This window comes from Papio anubis, chromosome 7 (assembly GCF_008728515.1).
Source record: "Papio anubis isolate 15944 chromosome 7, Panubis1.0, whole genome shotgun sequence".
NCBI classification, from domain to species: Eukaryota; Metazoa; Chordata; class Mammalia; order Primates; family Cercopithecidae; genus Papio; species Papio anubis.
In genome coordinates, this window is record NC_044982.1 from 144,389,494 (window position 1) to 144,412,686 (window position 23,193).

General features: G+C 44.5%; 1 protein-coding gene and 1 pseudogene across 6 annotated transcripts in view; one reads left to right on the forward strand and one right to left on the reverse strand.

The window, feature by feature from the left end:
* Positions 1-22,181, reverse strand: part of STARD9 (StAR related lipid transfer domain containing 9) — a 148,516-nt gene extending 126,335 nt beyond the window's left edge. For 5 of the 6 annotated variants that reach the window (XM_009210006.4, XM_017960559.3, XM_003900840.5 and 2 more), the window contains exons 1-3: positions 22,068-22,181; positions 14,435-14,504; positions 11,887-12,003 (exon numbers count right to left, since the gene is read on the reverse strand). In XM_009210006.4, coding sequence (XP_009208270.3) covers positions 11,887-12,003; positions 14,435-14,504; positions 22,068-22,114 — 234 coding nt within the window. In that variant the 5' untranslated portion in view covers positions 22,115-22,181. Of the gene's footprint in view, positions 1-11,886; positions 12,004-14,434; positions 14,505-21,839; positions 22,048-22,067 lie in introns of those variants that run through there. The other variant, XM_009210005.4, reaches the window with a different exon arrangement.
* On the forward strand, positions 16,203-16,981 carry LOC103885783 (annotated as a pseudogene).
* Positions 22,182-23,193: the final 1,012 nt, after the last annotated feature.

Here is a 23,193-nt window from a genome sequence, read left to right on the forward strand (position 1 = left end):
TAGATATAAATAATGTTTATATATTATATATCTATATATATGCATGCACCAGGTGCAGTGTCTTATGCCTATAATCCCAACACTTTGGGAGCCCAAGATGGAGCCCAGGAGTTCAAGACCAGCTTGGGCATTACAAAATTATCCAAGAGTAGTAGTACACACTTAAGGTTCCAGCTACTTAGGAGACTGAGGTAAGAGGATTGCTTAGGCCAGGGAAGTCAAGGCTACAGTGAGCCATGATCACAACACTACACTCCAGCCTGAGCAACAGAACAAGACCTTGTCTCAAACAAACAAAATATATACACACACACACACACACAAATCATAAACAGAATCAAAACAAAAGTATAAACAGGGAAAATGTTTACAATATCTATGACAGATGAATCAATTTCCTTAATACGCTAACTCCTTTGAAAAATAAGAAACAGATGCTATCTAGAAGGATACCAAAAGAATTGTCAACAATGGTTACCTTTAGAGAATAAGATGAGTGGGAGGTATAGAAAGGGAAGGCTTTTCTAGTTTTAACATTATAGTCTTCTGTACTGTTTGAATATTTTATAATTATCTTACATTGCCTTTAAGCAAAATATTTTAAATAAGCTAATCAATTAGCTGACATTTTCATTTATTCTGTTATCTGTTTTCTGCTGAGTACAGAACTGGAGAGAAACCATTTCTTTCCCCATACTTTCTCTGAACCCTTTTCTGAATGTTGTACTTAGAAGGAGCCTTTTGTTGGTCAGCTACACTGGCTCCCCCAAACAGAGGACTACAGAAATGGGGTTAAGAGGGTACTTGGACACAGGCTTACTGTGCAAGTATGTGGGAAGAAAATTTAGCACCTGTTAGCAGTCTGCCTGTGCATGCCCGTCTACTGTGGTGGACATATGAATCTTTTGCTCAAAGGGCTGTTGTTCATTTTATATCCTCTCATTTAGATGATTTTGCAAATCATTTTGTCCAAAGACTCTCAAAGTAATCATCACCATCATCATACTTCTCTTCCTCAAGCAATTAACTGACAACAGACAACTGCTTTAAACCCAGGACAAACCCAAGTTTAAGGTGCAAAGGGGGAGTATAACGAATTTTCAGCATTGCAGATCCAAGTAAGATAAAAATGGGGTGACATCAAGGACAATTGTCTTAGGAACTCTACATTTATGCTTAGGCAGCCCTTGGCCATCTGCAAATGACTATCAGGCTTTGGGCCTGTCTCCCCTACAGATAACCTCTCTCTCCAGCCTGGATCTCAAGGGCTCTAGCTACCACAAGGAATTTCCATTACCCTTGTCTCCCAGGGGGAAAAATCCACATAAGCTTTGACATTTTAAAAAAATTTCTCTAGTTTCCACTGTTCATTTTTGCATAGGCATGTGGCACGAGCAGCAAACATTGTCAAGAATCTCTGTCTTTCAGATATTTCTACGAGTCTGAAAATTACTCTTTAAAGATTCACAGTCAAGTTTCTAAAGAGGGGAAAAAAAAGTTAGATTAAGCCAGAAGAATGACTTCCTTTAAAATCCAGCTCATGGACATGCTTATGGAACCAAACAGCTGTGCTGCTGGCAGAGGGACATACTGAAACACTCATGGTAACCCCTCCCTTCCACAACTCAGCTCTGCAGAGCCCCATCCGATTACTGCACAAAAAGCCTTTTTCCTATAAACTTCTCTCCCTTTGACTTCTGTCTCCATCTTGGTTGGAAAAAAACCAGCACTAGTGATGGAATGCACAAAGCTCTACAAATATTCATGAGAAAATGCTGCTTCTAATCCACATGCTCCCCAGCTCCCCTAGCACATACATGCATCAGAAAAAGGGGATGCACAAGGAAACTGATAGGCATCTGTGGTTCTTTAATTTAGGCAAACTATGCGGCCTTCCCAAAACAGGCAACATTCAAGAAGGCAGAGTCCTATCTTGTTGGTCATCCACTGAACCATTAATCGAATAACTAATCTAATAGCCACTGATTGATAATGGAAGATGTACAGCACTGGAAATACAGGAATAGACTTGTATGTGGTATAGCGTGCGAGAGCTTGGACCATGGAGTCACACAGTCAAGGTCTGATTGCTGGTTCCATCACTTGATTGCATGACCTTAAGCAAGAATGCAACAAATCCGAGCCTGTTCCTATCCCTAAAATGGAGATACCTGCTGTAAAAAAGTGATACAATCCTAACAGTACCCACCACACTGTGAGCTCTCAAATTTCTCCTCATCTGTTTGTTCTTCGTGTTTCCCTCTCCTCTAGCTCCTCAAAGGTCCCTCCTCAGTTTCAGTCATTCTTTCACCTTCTTTCCCCTTTCCTCAAAGCCTTCATTCCCACTCCAAGTTCAGCAGATACAAGAAATGTGAGGCATAAAATAAGTGAGGGTCACACTTCATCTCTCCAGCTCATCCCGCTTACTTTCTGAGGCAGCAGATAACAGATCACTTGTTATCATTTTGTAACGGGTTGGAGTTTCCCAAACAGAAATGCTGCTTTTATGGCAACAGTATCTAATCACGTCTGGTCATATTAGAGAACTCATAACAACAGGTATGGAATACTTCCCCATACTACTAGAATGGCAATAGTGCAATTTCCTCATCCCAGGTGACTACAGAGTCAGGGACAGGTTAGATCTAAAGAACAAGATCTTTCCTTGAGATTCTGCTAGTGGCACATTACCTGTTATGCTAGGACCACTGTGTTGCAGTCCATGGCCCCTACCATTAGAATAAACAACAGGATTTCCCAGCCACATCAAGAACAATTCTGGACGGCCAAAAAGAAAACAAATAAAAAAGACTTGTAACTGTTACTTTGTCTCTCTAGACGTTCAATTTGAAAACAAGTATCTTGAATGGTCTCTAACATGTCTTCTAATATTAACATTCTGGAATTCTAAAGTCAAGCTATTTAGCTACTATGTATCAGGATTCAAAAATTCTGTACAAGTTACTCTTCGGGTCCTAATTATGTACAATTTTCTGCAATTTAACTGAAATCTTCTCTTTTATCCTAATGCAAACAAAGATCAGCTGGTTCTCATGTTCCAGAAACTGTAAAACGCCTCATGTTCAGTATTTATGGAGCATTATCACCTCTGCGTTTCCATCTCAGGATCAACATTCCTTTATTGAATCATCACATGCAGAATGCTCACTCTCTCAGGGCTCTTTGACAGTAGGTAATGATGTATTCTGTGTGTTGTTTGGTGTTCAGTATATTGTGGAGATCAAACAAATATTAAAACAACAAGCAGCACAACCATATTACTACTAAAATACTTTCAGTTTTGGAGACAGCGGTTGTTTTGAATTCAGACAAAAATCTCCTGCTCACTCACATGACTTTTTTTTATTTTTTGGTCTGGAAACGCTACAAGTATTTTAGCTAAATAACAGACCATTTTAAAATAAATACTTCCAGAAGAATAGGAGCAATTGCTTTCCTTGAAGAGCGGTTAGCTTTTAGTTCATAGACATGATTTTTGTTGACTCAGTCTGCATTTGTTTTAAACAGCCACTTTCAGGCCCTGGTGGGTAAAGCTGAGCTAATACTCCTCATGGAAAGTTTTACAAACACACAGTCACCCAAACACAATACGCTTGAGCAGAGGACTCCCACTCCAACAGATGTTCCTCACCAGGAGGAAGGGAGGGAAGTTAGTTTTCCAAATGGAGCAGGATGGTCCACGAAGGGATAGTAACCAGATTCAGAAAAGAGGTTTCCAAATCTAGTTCAACTCAGAAAAATATCATGAGCCTTGCTTCTCTCATACTATGTATGATAATGGTAATCACAGCAGGGACCCAAGGCACAGCACTCATAAACTCATTTGATGCCTAGGTGCCAGTACTTTAGATAATTATTTCATTTCCTCCTCACAGTAACTCTTTGAGGCATATATGATCTCTATTTTAGAGTTGAAGAAAACTAGATTGCAAAAAGGAAAAGCAACTTGTCTAAAGTAAGCTGCCAATAACTGACTTCAAGTCCAGGTTTAACTTCAGAGAAAAAAATTGACTTTAATACAGATTCAAGCCAGAAAAAATACAGGCCAATTTTGAAGAAAAACTGCTGCTGCAAGTCCAAATATTAACAAATACTGAAAAGAGCATTTAGACCAATAATGACTTGCCTTAAGAATGGAAAGCTGGCTGGGGTGCGGTGGCTCACGCCTGTAATCCCAGCACTTTGTGAAGCTGAGGTAGGCGGATGACTTGAGGTCAGGAGTTCGAGACCAGCCTGGCAAACATGGAGAAATCCCGTCTCTACTAAAAATACAAAAATTAGCCGGGTGTGGTGGCACACACCTGTTATCCCAGCTACTCAGGAGGCTGAGGCAGGAGAATTACTAGAAACTGGGAGGTGGAGGTTACGGTGAGCCAAGATCACACCATTGTACTCCAGCTTGAGTGACAGAGTGAGACTCTGTCTCAAAAAAAAAAGGAAAAAGAAAAAAAACGGGAAGCTGGTAATACCAGGGTCAAGGAGTAATGGACAGGACAGGTGCTACAATCCTCAACCACATCCCATTCACTATAGTCTTTTTTCTCTCTTTCCCCTTCTCCAGTTTTCCATCTCTTTCTTTTCCCATATCCTTCGTTTTCTTTTTGTACTGTAGCATAGTGTTGAATACGAACTTTGCAGTCAGATGATCCTGTGTTCAAATCTAGAACTCACATCTTACTGTGTAACTTTGGCAGATCATATAACTTCTCTAACCCTAAATTTCCTCCACTATAAAAGGGGAATACAATCCTCTATCTTTTAGGGTGTTGAAGAAATTATATGAAATATACATAAAGAAGGCCAGGCGCAGTGGCTCACGCCTGTAATCCCAGCACTTTGGGAGGCCGAGACGGGCGGATCACGAGGTCAGGAGATCGAGACCATCCTGGCTAACACGGTGAAACCCCGTCTCTATTAAGAAATACAAAAAACTAGCCGGGCGAGGTGGTGGGCGCCTGTAGTCCCAGCTACTCGGGAGGCTGAGGCAGGAGAATGGTGTGAACCTAGGAGGCAGAGCTTGCAGTGAGCCGAGATTGTGCCACTGCACTCCAGCCTGGGCAACAGAGTGAGACTCCGTCTCAAAACACACACACACACACACACACACACACACACATATAAAGAGATGATCAGATCACTGGTAAGCTAAATGGTATTTTTTTTTTTTTTGAGAGTCAGTGAGGTTTACTGGAAATGACATAAAATTTAGAGTTAAACAGTCTTGAATTTGAATTCTTGCTCCACCACTTACTGGCAAGTCTTATCAACTTTCTGTGCCTCAGTTTCCTTATCTATAAAATGGAGTAAATAATATAGATCTAATAGAATGTGAATGAAGTGATAAACATTTACAACTGTATCTGGCTACCAATAGGCATTTAAAAAATAAAGCTGCCTCTCAGTAGAACTTGCAGTAGCTGACTTGTCCTCTAGTAGTCCCCAACTGGTGACACCTGATCTATTTACTCAGGCATATCACCACTAAGGACCAAGAAGTGCCAAAGCACTAAGGAATTTTAACTTTGAACCTCTTTTGAGGCTGTAAAGTAATATAAAAAGACAGAGAATGATACAATGCTATGAAAAGACCACCATAAGGAAGTCTGGGTCTGTTCCAGCTTGAGCACTAACCACCTGTATAATGCCATAAGTTACATGGCCAGATCTGTAACATATGAGGGTTGGCCTAGATTAGTGGCTAATGTCCGGACTTTTTTTTTTTTAAGATGGAGTCTCGCTCTGTTGCCCTAGCTAGAATGCAGTGGTACGATCTCAGCTCACTGCAACCGCCACTTCCCGGGTTAAAGCAATTCTCCTGCCTCAGCAGCCCGAGTACCTCGGATTACAGGCATGAGCCATCATGCCTGGCTATTTTTTGTATCTTTAATAGAGACAGGGTTTCACCACGTTGGTCAGGCTGGTCTCGAACTCCTGACCTCAGGTGATCCACCTGCCTCAGCCTCCCAAACTGCTAGGATTATAGGCATGAGCCACCGCGTCCAGCCTGGACATGTTTTTTTTAATTGGCACAATTGGGGACTGCTACTGGTATTAAGTGGGTAGAGGCCGGGAATGCTGCTAAACATTATACAATGCACAGTACAGACCCCCACAACAAAGAATTATATGGTCAAAATGTCAATAGCACTGAGATCAACAAACTCTGGCCTAGATGACTAATAAGTTATCTTCAAACTCTAACATACTAAGAGGCTATGACAAGGCAGCACTGATACAGTTTGTATATCTGTCCCCTCCAAATCTCATGTTAAAATGTGACCCCCGATGCTGGAGGTGGGGCCTGGTGAGAAGTGTTTGGGTCATGGGGACAGATCCCTCATGAGTGGCCTGGTCCCCTCTCCACAGTAATGAGTGTGTTCTCGCTCTATTAGTTCACACCGGAGCTGTTTAAGAGAGTGGCCTCCCTCCCATCTCTCTCATGCGCGTGTGCTTTTTCTCTCCCTCTCGCTGTGACATGACTGTCTCCTTCCCCTTCTGTTACAACTGGATGCTCTCTGAACCCTCAGCAACTGCAGATACTGGCACAATGCTTTCTTACAGCCTGCAGAATTGTGAGCCAAATAAACTTATTTTCTTTATAAATTACTAAGCCTCAGGTATTCCTTTATAACACCACAAAATAGATTAACACAAGCACCAACATTGATCAGGTGACGTTCTTATCAACATCTATCTCTGAATGGCTTCTTAAGATGTTGCTCTAAATCCCCCTAAAGTCAGATATTTAGATACTCCCTCCATATCCACTAAGAGAAATTTAGATATTTCCCTCAGATATTTTGATATCTGAAATCAGTGCCATATTACTGAGCAGTCCTTCCTTTGTAACAAGAAGAAACCTAGGGATGAAAGACACACTGTACTCCAAGCACTTGCTCTCTCATTCTTTACAGTCAGAATCCATGCTTCCAAAGCCATGAGATTCCTTTTGGGAGAGCAGATAATTTAAATAAATATGAATTAAGAAGGTCAGGTGTGGTGGCTCACGCCTGTAACACCCAGTACTTTGGGAGGCCAACACAGGCAGATTGCTTGAGCCCAGGAGTTCGAGACCAGCCTGAGCAACACAGTGAGACCACATCTCTACAAAAACTACAAAACTTAGCCGGGCATGGTGGCACACATCTGTACCCCCAGCTACTCAGGAGGCTGAGGTGGGAGGATCACTTAAGTTCGGGAGGTTGAGGCTGCAGTGAGCTGTGACTGTGCCACCCTACTCCAGCCTGAGTGACAGAGTGAGACCCAGTCTCCAAAAAAAAAAAAAAAAAAAGAATTAAGGTTAGAAGATGTGACACACACAAAGTAAAGATGAATCTTGGCCAGGTGCGATGGCTCATGCCTGTAATCCTAGCACTTTGGGAGGCCAAAGCAGGCGGATCACAAGGTCAGGAGTTCAAAACCAGCCCGGCCAACATGGTAAAACTCCGTCTCCACTAAAAATACAAAAATTAGCTGGGAGTGGTGGCAGGTGCCTGTAATCCCAGCTACTCAGGAGGCAGAGGCAGGAGACTCACTTGAAACCAGAAGGCAGAGGTTGCAGTGAGCCGTGATCACACCACTGCACTCCAGCCTAGGCAACAAGAATGAAACTCCATCTTAAAAAAAAAAAAAAAGAATCTCAAATACATCATGCAAAGTGAAAGAAGCCAGATTCAAACAACTACATACTGTTTGATTCCATTTATATGACGTTCTGGAACTGATGAAACTGTAGGGACAGAAAATAGATCAGTAATTGCCAGGGGCTGAGGAAATAGACTATAAAAGAGCATGAAGCAATTTCTGGGATGATAGACTATTTTGTATATTGATTATAGTGTCAGTTACACACATGAAAGTGTTACTGTACACTAAAAAGGTGAATTTGGCCAAGCGTGGTGGCTCATGCCTATAATCGCAACATTTTAGGAGGCCAAGGCGGGAGGATTGCTTGAGTCCAGGAGTTCAAGACCAGCCTGGACAATATAGCAAGACCCTATCTCTATTAAAAATAATAATAATAATAAATGTTTAAAAAAAAGGTAGGCCGGGCGCGGTGGCTCAAGCCTGTAATCCCAGCTGGGAGGCGAGGCAGGCGGATCACCCGAGGTCGGGGTCGGGGCCATCCACAACTGCTGGGGTGAAACCCGTCTCTATTAAATACAAAAACTAGCGAGGCCCGGTGGTGAGCATGTAGTCCCAGCTACTCGGAAGGCTGAGGCGGGAGAATGAAGTGAACCGAGGTGAGGAGCTTGCAGTGAGCTGAGATCCGGCCACCTGCACTCCAGCCTGGTGACAGGCGAGACTCCGTCTCAAAAAAAAAAAAAAGAAAAGAAAAAAAAAAAGGTAAATGTTTTACTATACCTAAATTATACTTCAACAGACTGACCCCTCCCCTCAAAATCTGATCACTAATGCTGTGGAGAGCTGGATGTGGTGGCTCACACCTGTAATCCCAGCACTTTGGGAGGCCGAGGTGGACCACTTGAAGTCCAGGAGTTCGGGGTCCAGCCTGGCCAATATGGTGAAACCCCGTCTCTACTAAAAATACAAAAATCAGTTGGGCGTGGTGGTGCACGCTTGTAGTCCCAGCTACTCGGGAGGCTGAGGCACAAGAATCACTTGAACCCAGGAGGCAGAGGTTGCAGTGAGCCAAGATTGTGCCACTGCACTCCAGCCTGGGTGACTAAGACTCTATTCCCCACGCCCCTCCCAAAAAAAATGCTGTGGAGAGGATAAACTGGATTACATCCAAATTCTTTTCCACCCCAAGTCCTAAGATTGTATGGATTCCACCTTTCCTACCCATAGTGGCCTCAGAGCCATAGTGATTAGGGTTAAATCTGGGCTCCAATTTCTGTGTTAAAGCAAAGAGCCTCTCTGATTGTATCATGTAGATATGAGTCCTGCCACCATTCCAGGACCTCTGGCTGCACTCCAGCTTGTGACAGAGGTTCCCTTCCTTCTCTTTCCTATCCTAACTCCTCTTAGGACTGATGAGGGACTCAGACAATTAATAAACAAGCCAGAAGAAACCTCAGGAGACACTGGTTTTATCTCTCTGTACAGGCTTCCTGTCTGGATCTCATTTGATCTTTCCACTAAATTTCAACTCAGGCAAAAGAAAAATCACATTTATGAATCTCCCTCCTCTATGGCCTTTTGGGCTTTCACTAGATTGTTATACAGTTAAGGCACGTAAATGTAAAATACGGGCCTCACAACCAAACTGATACTCAAGCTTATTGATACTAATACACACATACACACACACACAAACATATAAAATTTTAACACATTCACACACCCCTTCCAAGATGACTGATTTATCAAATGTTATACAAAATAGTTAATTATTCTTACATACAGAACAGCCACACATATGCCATGGCCAGGGAGGTCTCAAACAGCTATCAGAATGCTCATACTCTCTGCTAACGGAAAGGCCACTGTCTATGCCACAAATCTAGCCACAACTGTGGACTGTTATAGGAGTCCCATCTTTCTTACCGAAAGTCAGTTACTTTGCTGGTTCTTCTTGGAGGAGCTCAAGGGAATGGTTACAAACACTAGTAACCAGATGCCTCATACACACTTGAGTGCTGAGATATAAAATCAAGGGCTGGCCTGGCGTGGTGACTCATGCCTGTAATCCTAGCACTTTGGGAAGCTGAGGTGGGTGGATCACCTGAGGTCAGGAGTTCGAGACTAGCCTGACCAACATGGAGAAACCTCGTCTCTACTAAAAATACAAAATTAGCCAGGCATGGTGGCGCATGCCTGTAATCCCAGCTACTTGGGAGGCTGAGGCAGGAGAATCACTTGAACCCAGAAGGCAGAAGTTGCAGTGAGCTGAGATGGTGCCATTGCACCCCAGGCTGGGCAACAAGAGCAAAACTCCATCCCCCGCCTAAAAAAATAATAAAAATAAATAAATAAATAAATAAATCAAGGGCCACAAGACAAGCCTAGACCTGCCCCTGTCCTCGTATTCAAAAGGACAGAGAAGACTCAGTGGAGGGCAGGTAATGTCCACACTGCCCTTTTCTACTGAGCATTAACAGCAAACACATTAGGACTACAAAGGTGAGATGCTTATATAACAGAAGAGGCCCACTGTGACAGCAAATCCCACCGTGGTCTAGGGTCGTATTTCTGTGTGTTCCTTTCAGAAGGGAAGAATGGGGTAATTTAGAAATACTTAAATTTAGAAATATCTAAATCAGTGATTTAGAAATATTCAATCATCTTCAGAAGTCTACAACAGCAAAAAATCAGTCCTATCTCCTCTGAGTCACTCGGACTTGATAATGTTGTTCCTTTGACATAATTATTAAAAGCTTTATAGCTGGGTGCAGTGACTCATGCCTATAATTCCAGCACTTTGGGAGGCTGAGATGGGATAATTGCTTGAGCCAAGGAGTTCAAGACCAGCCTGGGCAACATGATGAAAACCTGTCTCTACAAAAAATACAAAAATTAGCTGGGCATAGGGGCACACACCTGTAGTCCCAGCTACTGAGGAGGCTGTGGTGGGAAGATCACTTTCAGCCCAGAAGGCAGAGGCTGAAGTGAGCTGAGATTATGCTGCATTCCAGCCTGGGCAACAGAGCAAGATCATCTCCCCCACCCACCGCCCCCAAAAAAAAGTTTTACAAAAGACTGAAATACTTGTCAGAAAACATACTTTGGCTTTTTATTCAAAGTTATATAGAATCCTAGGCAATGATAATCCAGGTTCCCCCAAAATATTTATATTTCCAATAGTATTTCCCAAGGATATATTCCCATAGTCTTTTCTTTCATATGTGATATGATGATAATGAACCATGAAAGGCCAAGTAAATGGCTTTCCCAATTTTAGGTTTGGACTTTTGCAAAGCACCCTGATAGCTGCTGGGGCAAGGGCTACCGTCTGTGGCCACCGAAGCGAATGCGGCAAGGCTTACTGGCCGTGATGTGGACTGGGTACATGGCTTTTAACAGTGCTCAAACCCAAACAACACTGCCGCTTCAGAGAAACAGAGAGGTCCTGTAGACCCACTGGCCAGACCTGCTGCTGCCCTGGAAACTTGAAAGAGAGCTAAGCAGAACCACAGGACACATGACAGGTGACCAACAGGCTCAGCTGGCAAAGCCTTGGCTGCTCAAACAGCAGATCGATAGATTCACCTGCCTCCTACCTACCTTGCAGGCTAGCTTACTAGCTGTCTAGCCCTTTCCCACTCTGCCTAGGAGGACAAGTACAAGCTTAAGGTTCAAAGAAGATACTAGCCTCTGTAATTCCCTTGTGCTGCACATAATACATGGCCGTTCACCTATCATAGGAGCAGGACACTACCTGAACTAACTTATAGCCCCCTGAATCATGAGGAGGCTCAAACTTAAATGGACACTAACCAACTTAGATGTCCTGGGCAAGCAGTCTTTTCCCACCTTCTTTGTTCTTTCTGGAAGTGATAACTCTCACTACCATTTCTCAGACCAAAACATCATTAGTTTCAGACCAAAGTATCATAAGAAATAGCCAGGACTCAGATTTCATGTAAATTTCCCAATGAATATCCAGTTATGAAGAAATGAGGAATACACAATAAGATTACATTTGAAATAAGCTTCTTTTGTTAATGTTACCATGAAAATGATTCCTTGAAAAGGCCACTGGTTTCTTGATGTATTGAAGTTTCTTCCTTTTGAAAATTTGTTGGTTATTTTGACATTTTCTTAAAGTACCAATTAGAGTACTTCCAATCTGTACAACTGTGCTATAATAACCTTGAGAAGTATCTTTATAATAAACATCTTAAACATTATACACAAAAAAAGAACTGAAGAGAGTGAAAGAAAAATGATAAATGATATTACCACATCTTGAGATGCATACTGGGGATCCTCTGGGTTGACTGACCAGTAGCAGTAATCAAAGCCAAACGCCATAACCTTCTCCCGGGAGTCCCCAAAGCCATCTGGTCGACTGTCCACCTAAAATCAAACATAGGATCCAGTGTCTTTCTATCATAATATTAGAATTTGGCCAGTGGCACTTGATCATCCTCTACCATAACTAGAGAGACTTGGACTGGTCATGAGACTGTTTATATTATCTTCCTGAAAAAGAAAAGGTAAACTTTGTCTCCATCTTATTAGATACAAATAAAACACAGAGAACTAAATTTGTCTGTCATCCTATCATATATCTGCCTACATAAGAACCAACTATATGAGACATGGTAAAGCTTGGGAGAGAAAGCCTCTCCCGCTGTGGGCATCTTCTTATCACTACAGGTTGAATGTCCCTTCTTTGAAATGCTCGGGACCAGAAGCGTTTTGGATTTTTTTGGATTTCAGAGTTTTTTGGATTTCTGAATATTTATATACACATAATGAGATATCTGGGGGATGAATCCAAGTCTAAACATGAAATCCTTTTATGTTTCATATACACTTTATAAACATAGCTTGAAGATAAATTTATACATTTTTGTGCATAAAACAGTTTTGTGCATAAAATAATTTTGTGCATAAAACAGTTTTGGCTGCAACCCATCACATGAAACCAGCTGTGAAACTTTCCACTCGTGGCGTCATGTCAGCATTCAAAAAGCTTCAGATTTTGAAGGATTTCAGATTTCAAATTTCCAAATTAAGATGCTCAACCTATATTCTTTTCTAAGTATTTCTGCAGAGGATCCTGGAGTGTGTGAGTAGTGTGGCCATGGTGCCTGACGGGCTCCATCAACCTGGGGCTTTCACTGAGATTCCTGGAATATTCAACCTTCAATTAGACATCACATTGGACAGAAGAGCCAGAAGCAATTTAGCTGCTCAAGGTAGATGAGAGTAGAGCCAGAGTTTGGCCTTGCACTGACCTCCAGGTACTGGAGAGAATGGCGTTATTCACAAAAATGCCTTATTTTATACACTCTGGATGGGGAAAGACAACCCTGACACCAGCCATCACAAATGACAGAAGAATGAGGCTGCTAGAATGATTAAGAGATTCTACATGGATAACTGACCTCAGGGAAGTAAGCAGCCAGGGAGGTGTGCAGAAGGCAGATTAAAGTTTGACTGATTCTTAGAAACAAAAACATGAGATCTTAGAACAAAGCAGCTGAAGTGATTAGGCAACAGAGATATAAATAAGAGACAGCAAAGAATAAAAGGTCCTTTGTCCCTGGGGAGCCCTGTTGAAAGTCTGGTAGGTCCCCATTGTTTTTTAGCAGAGAACTACTGACAAGAGGAAACAGATCACATCACAGGAGTAACAAGAGAGCAGGCATGACTGTGAAGACTGGGGTCCAAATAACTCTCACTTTTGCCAGTTTCCTCAGCTCTCAGGAATGCTGAGTGCCACCTGCAAGCTGACTATAGCAATAGTCACATGGTCAGCTTCCCCAGTCTCTCTCCACTCCTCAAGGCCCAGAAAGAAAGAAACCTCTCCATCTTCTGTTTGCCTAGTAAATGGAGGAACAGGATGGAGAAAATTAGCCCTAAGGAGACTGAGGGGTATGGAAGGAAGTTCCAAGTGTCTGTCCAGTCATGACTCAAAGTTCAGTCAGATCTGTGAAAGAGAATTTGTAACAAAACCCAGGTTAGCGACTGACTCCCTTCTGGGATCTGAAAGATGTTGCTTGGATCTCAGTATAGCTAAAATAAACCCTGCATTACCAGGTGCATACTAAAATCCCTAATAATGTCTCTAGATAAAGTGGTATCAACTGAAAAGATTAGCACAAAGTTTAACTGGTCAGGTGAGTTAAATAGCATATGGATTGCCTGCAGCATGATTTAACTATTGCCCCCAAAACATCCCGAGTTTACTTTCAAAACATCTACCAACTAATTTCCCAAACAGTTGCACCCTATTTGATAAAACTTAGGCTGCAGCAGCCAAATGCCCTGCACTTCCTTCTTGATTTTATTAATTTATTTTATTTTTATTTATTTATTTTGAGACACAGTCTCACTCTGTCACCCAGGCTGGAGTTCAGTGGCGTGATCTCAGCTCACTGCAAGCTCCGCCTCCCGGGTTCATGCCATTCTCCTGTCTCAGCCTCCCGAGTAGCTGGGACTACAGGCGTGCACCACCACGCCCGGCTAATTTTTTGTATTTTTAGTAGAGACGGGGTTTCTCCATGTTAGCCAGGATGGTCTCGATCTCCTGACCTCGTGATCCGCCCGCCTCGGCCTCCCAAAGTTCTGGGATTACAGGCGTGAGCCACTGCGCCCGGCCACCTTCTTGATTTCTTAATTTGCTTTATGATTGGCACAAGCTCTTCCCACTATTCCCCTTATATACCCTTCCCTCCCCAACTCTCAACACATTCACATATACACCTTCAGCCTGGAAGCCCCTGTAGCAATATTAGCTCCTCAGTGGAAAGAAAATGAAAAACAATTTCAGGCTTACCTTTAAATTCCTGATTTTCGCCACTTTGCCATCAACTTCCACAATAATTCTTCCTCCTTCTTTGGTCTCCCTAGAAACAAGACCCAAACTCAGAAGAAATGTTGCTTTTCTTTTTAAATCAAGAAAAAAGAAGCTGAAACCAGTGCTAGTGGGACAAAATATTTCCCTACTGCTGTACCCTTAAGAGAAGTGTCTGTCTCCATAAATGGCTGTAAGTGTCGCGTCAAGCAATCCCCTAGCTGGCAGGCTTCCCTGGATCTTTACAATTTGGCTCTGGAACAGCTCACATTCACATTTAGTACCTTCTAGGTGTGAGGCACTGTATTAGGTGCACTACATATTGTTCTTCATCTTATGCTATCCTCCTACATACCCTCCTGACATAGTTTGCTAACATATCATTTTTACAGGCAGAGGACTAAAGCTGAGAGAAATTATGTAACTTGTCCAAGGTCACACAGCTATCAGTGGCAGAGCTAGGATTTAAACTCATATTTGTCTGACCACGAAGCCTAGGCTCTGAATTATACCTTAAAGTCAGGCTTAGAAACCCTAGAGAGTGCAGGGAGCAGTGGCTTGCACATATAATCCCAACTACTTGCAAGACTGAGAGGCAGGAGGATTGCTTGAGCCCAGGAGTTCAAGGGTGCAGCAAGCTATGATCACGATACTGCACCCCAGCCTGAGTGACAGAGCAAGATCTCATCTCTCAAAAGAAACTCCAGAGAGCATCCTTGGCCCAGCATATAACACAGCATCATCTCTCATTTTCCGTAGCATTTTGAGCATGGATATTGACAAAAAAAAAAAAAGTATTGGAATCCTCTCTGCTGAGACCCTGAGAATATATTTCTCAAATTCTTTCCTTATATCTTCTTAAATTAGAAGGAGGGCCAAGATCCTCAAGAATCTTCCTATGTTGCAGTTATCTGGTAATACTGCTAACAACTAAACAATCTCTACACTCACTTTAATGGGCTTAATCCAGATGACCCACACACCTGATGCCTATCTTTTTTCATAATATAAAAAGTCACAGCTAAAGTACTCATGACCAAAATGTTAACAGATGAGAATTAAATTAATTAGTACATCCTCCACTACAATGAAAGTTATCAATTAAATTACTCCTAGCCTAGAACCTGAAAGTTGAGACAATACCTTCAGTCTTATTTTTTATCCTTCCTCAGGCTTCCCAGGCTGTGACCTAGAGAACTAGGGGTAGGAGAAGCACAGTGAGACCGGGGTCTTTAGATTTAATTTTATTTACTGATTTATTTAGAGACAGGATCTCACTCTGTTGCCCAGGCTGGAGTGCAGTGGTGCAATCATAGCTCACTGCAGCCTCAATCTCCTGGGCGTAAGCATTTCTTCCACCTCAACTTCCCAAGTAGCCAGGATTACAAGCACGTGCCACCATGCCCAGCTAATTTTTATTTTTTTATTTTTTGTTGACAGAGATTGGTATTGAACTTCTGGGTTCAGGCGATTCTCCTGCCTCAGTCTCCGAAAGTGCTGGGATTACAGGCGTAAGAAACAGTGCCTGACCCCTTGTAAAACTTTAAAAAACCAGACAGCCAAGCACAGGGGTCTGAGCAATAAAAATTGTTGTATTGTTTTATCAAATGTTCATAAAAATCATTGAAGTAGTTATCCCTATTTACAGACTTAAACAAAAACAAAAAAAGTTATATAGGCTTCCTGTCATCGTCGTCGCCGCCGCTGCTGAGGCTGGAAGATCCAGAGGCAGGGGTGTAGCAGGACGAGGGAACCAGAGGAAGCGAGCGAGGAGCGCGCAGAGCACGCTTTTCCGCCCGCCCGAGGGGCCGGAGCAGACCGGCCCGGCGCCGCCGCCTACCCGCTACACAAAGCCCAGAGCCCGCGCCCACAGCCATGTCCTCCTCCGCCGGCAGCGGCCATCCGCCCAGCCAGAGCCGCGCCTTCCCCACCCACACCGTGGTCATCAGCTACGCCGCGCAGCTACCTCATGACCACTGCACGACGCCCGAGGGGACGCTCTTCTCCACCACACCAGGAGGAACTCGAATCATTTATGATAGAAAGTTTCTGTTGGATCTTCGCAGTTCTCCCATGGCTAGGACCCCACCCTGCCATCTGCCCAATATCCCAGGAGTCACTAGCCCTGGCACCTTAAGTGAAGGCTCCAAAGTAGAAGTCAGTAATTTGAACAACCCTGACAAGAAACATGCAGTTGGGGGTGGTGCCAGTTGGAGATGGACATCTGACTCTCCTGCAAGGATTAGAAGAAAAGCAGCAACAGGGACACCTGAATGCACCTGATTTGGCCAATAGGATCAACAGTGAAAAGACCAAAGAGGCAATACCAGCAGTCCCCATTACATTCTCCACCTCCCACTCCTCCTCTGGGTGCCAAATGATGATAGGAAGATAAGCTTCATCTGACCATTTCTTCTCCCTGTCTCCTGTTCCCCTTCCCCGTTAAACAAGTTAGATTGAAGGCCCTTGGTGTATTTTCTGTAGAGCTAAGCATCCCTTAGAGGAAAACAGTTAAACTCTGGCTTTCCTAGTTTTCTTTTTTTTTTTTTTTTTTTTTTTAGACGAAGCCTTGCCCTGTCTCCCAGGCTGGAGTGCAGTGGCATGATCTCGGCTCACTGCAACCTCCGCCTCCCCGGGTTCAAGCGATTCTCCTGCCTCAGCCTTCCGAGTAGCTGGGACTACAGGTGTGTGCCACCACACCGGGCTAACTTTTTGTATTTCTAGTAGAGACAGGGTTTCACCATATTGGCCAGGCTGGTCTCAAACTCCTGACCTTGTGATCCGCCTGCCTCGGCCTCCCAAAGTGCTGGGATTCAGGCGTGAGCCACCGTGCCCGGCCTCCTAGGCTCTCCTTTATTGAGTCACCCTCATACCCCGCAATTTTGTCCCAAATCCAATATCAACCTACAACTGCCTGGCTTGTTGTTGTTGTGCTTGGGAAGAAATGGGGAAGTCTGGGGAAAGGATACAGAGGCTTGGTGGGCCTAAAACCATTCATGTTCCTTACCCTCTGCCTCTCCTCCCTGTATCCCACCTATGGTTCAGTGCTACAAGATTCTGGACTTGGGTCTTTAAAACCAGCAGGGGGAAATGATAAGAAGAGAGCTGCTTTTCCTTTTTACCTTCAGGTATTTGTCCCTTGGGACAGAGCACAGTTTGTGCAACTCTGGTAGCATTACCCTGGGACACTGTTTTGAGGTCCACTTCCCTTCTTTCCTCTGGGAGGAATGTCTTCTGTCTTTGGTATTACAGTTCATCTTCCCATTCTTTTACTTAGCACATTTGTGCAGTCATTTTTAACTCTGTACATCAGAAGAGAGCCCTTGGTAACCAGTCTTGCTCTTCTTCTGCCATTCCTCCCTGCCTGCATCTTGTTGCTGGCAGAGTCCTCTTGTACTTCAAGAAAGCCAAGTGATTTTGTCGGCTCCTAGAGCAGGTCCATAGCAAGTAATAGAGGCACTTTGGCCTCCACTTGGTGGATAAGGCCTGATCATAGTATCGTGTCAGATAATGCCTAAGAATGACCTCTGAAGAGCATTGACCCATTTGAGTACCCAGTCTCAGTAGTCATTTTTAAGTCCAGTTAGCATTGTGATAGCTGTTCTCAGATTGCAGTTCCTTATGTTTTGAGTTTGAAGTCGATTTTCAGAATGTTCTTAGAAAATAACTGCATTTTTTTCCCTTTGTGGATCTGCTTTGTTTGGCTGCTGAGATAGATAAGCATGGGCTTAAAAAATGTGTTCCTCCCAGTTTTCTTGCCTTTCCTATCATACTCTGAATTTCCCTCCCTACCTCCCTCTCTCCTTCCTTTCCTTCCTTTTTCTCTACCTGGCCATTTTTCAAATTTACATCAAAGATACCTCAAGTGTTAGCATCTGAGAATATCTGTCACTCCTCTTATCTGAGAAGTGACCTTTTATTTTTAAGATGACTACAGACCTATTTTTAAATATGTTTTCAGTACCATTTTGAACAGCAACTTTCTAATTAAACATCTTCCAGTGTTAGGAAGGTGAGAAATGTTCATAGGCGAGTCTGCTGTTCTATGTCACCATCTTTTGTTTCTCCTCATCTCTCAGGAGCTCTTTCCTTTCCCCTCCAGTTTTGGGTGTGCATGTTTGGAGTTCATAGTGGGTGGTTTGTAAAACTGGACCATTCTGCCTTGTTATGGGTTGTTCGTGAAAGACTCATTCTTTTTTCTGACCCTTTAGCTTTTGCATTCCCACCTACCTCTCCTGGGACTATTGACAGGCACAACAATCCCAGGAGAATGACTCCCCTCATAGAAAGACTAAAGCATCCATCCCCTCATAGTTAAGTAGCCACTGGTGTCCTGGGAATTTCTGGTTGGATTTGGTGTCCTGAACTTTCTTAGAAATCAGATCCCAGGGTGAGAGTCACAGGCCATTTGGCCACGAAAGAAACCTGTTTGTTTTCCTTTTGAACTATGAAAAGACCCTGTTTGTGAACACATTTTAGAAAGAAGAGAGGATGTCTGCAGAACTTTGTTCTGTTTTCTGCTACAAAAATGTGAATAGTTCAGAGTGAAAACCTTTTGTGATGGCTGTCTCTCAGGAATAAGCTGGATTGCCAATGTTTTGGGGATGCTTTGAGTCTCAAAAATTGATAATCAGAAAAGTATCTTTTGTTTGTTTAATGTATCCCTGTTCTGATTTTAATTAAACTCCAAATCTCATTTTACATATTCTTTGAAAAACTTTTTAAAAAAGCTATACAGTGGGTTAAGAGTAAGTTTTGAAGGGCAAATAGTCTTCTAGAGCCTACAGTATTGGCAGATCAGATGTGTTCTCACAATGGTTAATTGAGGGTAGACAAGGGGCAGCAATTTCATAATGAGGTATGGAATTTCTGATTATGGGAAACTGTGAGGTAGAGGGGAGGACATCAAAACCATTTCCTATACAGCAGTATCATTTTATTGAGGGTCAGTCTGGGTGTGGTGGCTCATGCCTGTAATCTTAGCACTCTGGGAGGCCATGGCGGGTGTATCACCTGAGGTCAGGAGTTCGAGACCAGCCTGGCCAACATGGTGAACCCCTCTCTCTACTAAAAATACAAAAATTAGCTAGGCATGGTGGCAGACGCCTGTAATCCCAGTTACTCAGGAGACTGGGACAGGAGAATCACTTGAACCCAGGAGGCGGAGGTTCCAGTGAGCTGAGATCGTGCCACTGCACTCCAGCCTGGGTGAGAGTGAGACTCCATCACCAAAAAAAAAAAAAAAAGAAAAGAAAAGAAAAAATTGAGGGTCAACTCTAGTCCTACTGAATAAATGCGCACTTGAGACACAAGTGCAACTTTTCTGTAATCTCAGAAAGAGCAGTAGGTCTAATGAATCAAATCTTGGCTCTAACTACTTTTAGAACTTAAGCCAACCCATTCTGTCATCTGGAAAAATAAAAAATAGAAGCTTGGGCCAGATTGTCTGTAAGATTTCTTCCCAAGCACATCAGATCCAATGACTTTGTCAACGGAGTGTGTGCCAATGACTTATTTGAAGGTTGGAACAAACCATATAATCACCAGATTCCCCACATTCAGATAAGCCTCAATGAAGACCGTATAACACACTCTGAAGAATAGCCGCCATCTCTGCAGGATTCTGTGAGAAGAGGGAAGTGATCCGGACCTCTTGGCTAGGGCCACACTGGGTTTATCTGTATCTGCTCCTGAATCTTCAGCCTGCTACAATCTGTTCACACCTGGGTATCTACAGTCTTGACATCCTACCACTTACTGCTCAAGGCTCTTAACTTGAGCTAAAGTAAATAAATTGTGCTTTTCTTTTTCACTTCAGTTTTGTTTGATATGTTATTCTCTACTGCGGCTGCAAGTAAACCAATTTCAGCATCATTTTCTTAATCTAATTCATGCTATTATAAATTCCTAGTGTTCAGCTGGGCGCGGTGGCTCACACCTGTAATCTCAGCACTTTGGGAGGCCTCAGGTAGGTGGATCACGAGGTCAGGAGATTGAGACCATCCTGCCTAACACGGTGAAACCCCATCTCTACTAAAAATACAAAAAATTAGCAGGGCGTGGTGGCAGGCGCCTATAGTCCCCGCTATTCAGGAGGCTGAGGCAGGAGAATGGCGTGAATGCGGGAGGCGGAGCTTGCAGTGAGTTGAGATCGTCCACTGTACTCTAGCCTGGGCAACAGAGCCAGACTCTGTCTCAAAAAAACAAAATAAAATAAAATAAATAAAAATTAAAAAATAAATTCCTAGTGTCCAAGGAACTGAGAAGTTACTGTTAGGAGTGGTCAATATTGTTATCTTGAAAACCCTAAAAGAACAGTTTTACAAATACAGAATATACCAGAGGCTACCTCCAGAGTAGCATCTGCGCATATGAAAAATCCCCCAGCCCTGAGCTACCACATCCAGTTATGAAGAAGCCAGGTGTCCCACGCCATTTACCAATCAAAACGCAGCAGTTCAGGCATCTGCTTTCCCTCTTTCTTCAGTGTACCTCTTTTGCCCTCTTCCTATTCTCTTTTTCTTTCTTTCCATTTCATTGCTCTTCTCATTAGTCTGTCAATTACAAGACTTTTCAAAGACAATCATTTCCATATGAGGACCAACATAATCCTCACTAGTACCAAATTGTATTATGGGAGACAATGCCTTTCTTAATCCTTCTGCCCAATTATCAAACTATCTTACGTCCTAGAGATTTTTAAACTTGCCAAATAATTCCAACATGTGCCTTCTGGTCCCCCAAAGGACACTCTGCCAGATTTACCTCCCACCATTCACTGCTCTCCACACCAACCACCCCTTCCCCATCAAAACTTAACCTCTAGTTAGTCCCTCACAGTCTAAGTCCTTTGCTCTTGGCGGTCTTACTACATAGAAGGCTCTTTACACTCTCTCCACCTGTCAACAAACTCTACTTGATCTTTAAAAAACACTTCATCTGGTGACAAAGAGAAAAAAGTTCGTGGCTGCACACTGGATGTCTCAAGGGCTGAGATGAGAGGTGCGGGATCAAAATAAGCCACGAGGAAACGGGCACTGAGGGCTCTGACAGAAGGAAGGGGTTGGAAAAACTTCCCCTACTTAACAGTTCCGTCCTGGATTAAGTCAGCTGTCGAACACAGAAAGAAACCGCGACCTGTGTGGGCCTCAATTTCCCCTTCACGCCCTCACAGTCTGCTTTCTCCACATCTTCGCAGAGAAACCCATGCGCACCCAGGAACACACAACACTCAGCCTCAGTCCTCATGGGTACACCCAAGCCCCCCAAAAGAGAGAGGAGAATGCTCATCCCTCTCCCAGCCTTTCTCAAAGGCCCAACCCGATGCCGCGAGCCTCGAGCCGCCGTCCCTCGAAACTCCTGCTGGCAGGACGCCAGCGACGCTCACCCACGGCAGCCCTCCCGCGGCCGTTCGAGAACCGCTATCCCCAGGACACAACGCGAAAGCTCGACTGAGGTCCCGTCCCGACAGGCCTTCGTGGGTTCTGGACCCCGACCCCCCGGGTCACTTTGTCACCGGTTTCTGCGCGCCAGAATCTCTGGAGCGGGAGACGCTGACCTCCAGCTCTTCTCAGCTCCTGCGAAGCCTCAGGCGCCCCCTCCCGCCCAAACTCACCTCTTGCTGAGCGGCCGGACCCGCACGGCGACCCGCACGTTCGCCATCCGTCTGCCACAAACCAAGTCCAGCAAGTCAGCTCCGCGGCAGCATCCCAGGCCCCCGCCCTAAGCCCAGACCCAGCCCCAACCCAGCCCCGCCCGCCCCACGCGCCTCTGGGGACGCCCCCGCGCGGACGGGAGCTGCCGCCCGAGCGGGGCGGTGCCTGCCTAGCTTCGGCCAATCCTGAGCCCGGTGGGCGGGAGAACTCCCGGCCCCGCCTCCCCTCAATCCTCCTTAAAGTCTCCCGACTCGCCCCCGCCCAAGCACGCGCAGCAGCCGGAGCAGGCAGGTTCTTTCCGAGACTCGGCCATTCCTTAGCCTGGTGGGCGGGAGGATGCCAGCGCTCGCTCCGCCTCGCTCCACCCGAAGCCTCCCGGGTCGCCCCCGCCCAAGCACGCGCTGCATCCAGAGCCGCGTGGTGCCGGCCTAGCCTTGGCTAGTCGGTGGGTGGGAGGACGCCCGGGCTCGCCCCGCCTCGCTCCGACCCACGGCCTCCTGGGACGCCCCCACCCTTGCGCGTGCCGCGCCGGGCCCATCAGTGCCGGCCCAGCTTCAGCCAATCCTGAGCCGAGTGGGCCGCGAGGACGCAGTGCCAAGTCTGTTGTTCCCGGCTCCGCTTACCCTGAAATAGTTTTTGTTCTTTGACTCGGTGTCCGTGCTATGTAAAGTCAAGTAAATCAATTAAGTTTTGTTCTGAAAGTTTGTAATTTGCTAAATACTTTTATTTTCTGCGTTCGCGTGACCTGTCAATTCTGTGGTTAAATTTTCGAGGCAGGCTGGGTGCGGTGGCTCACACCTGTAATCCCAGCTCTTTGGGAGGCTGAGGCCAGATCACCTGAGGTCAGGAGTTCGAGATCAGCCTGACCAACCTGGTGAAACCCCGTTTCTACTGAAAATACAAAAATTAGCCGGGCGTGTTGTCGAGCGCCTGTAATTCCAGCTACTCGGGAGGCTGAGGCAGGAGAATCACTTCAACCCGGGAGGTGGAGGCTGCAGTGAGCCCAGATCAGGCCACTGAACTTCAGCCTGGGCGACAGTGAAACCCCGTCTAAAAAAAAATAAAATAAAATAACAGAAGGCAGTC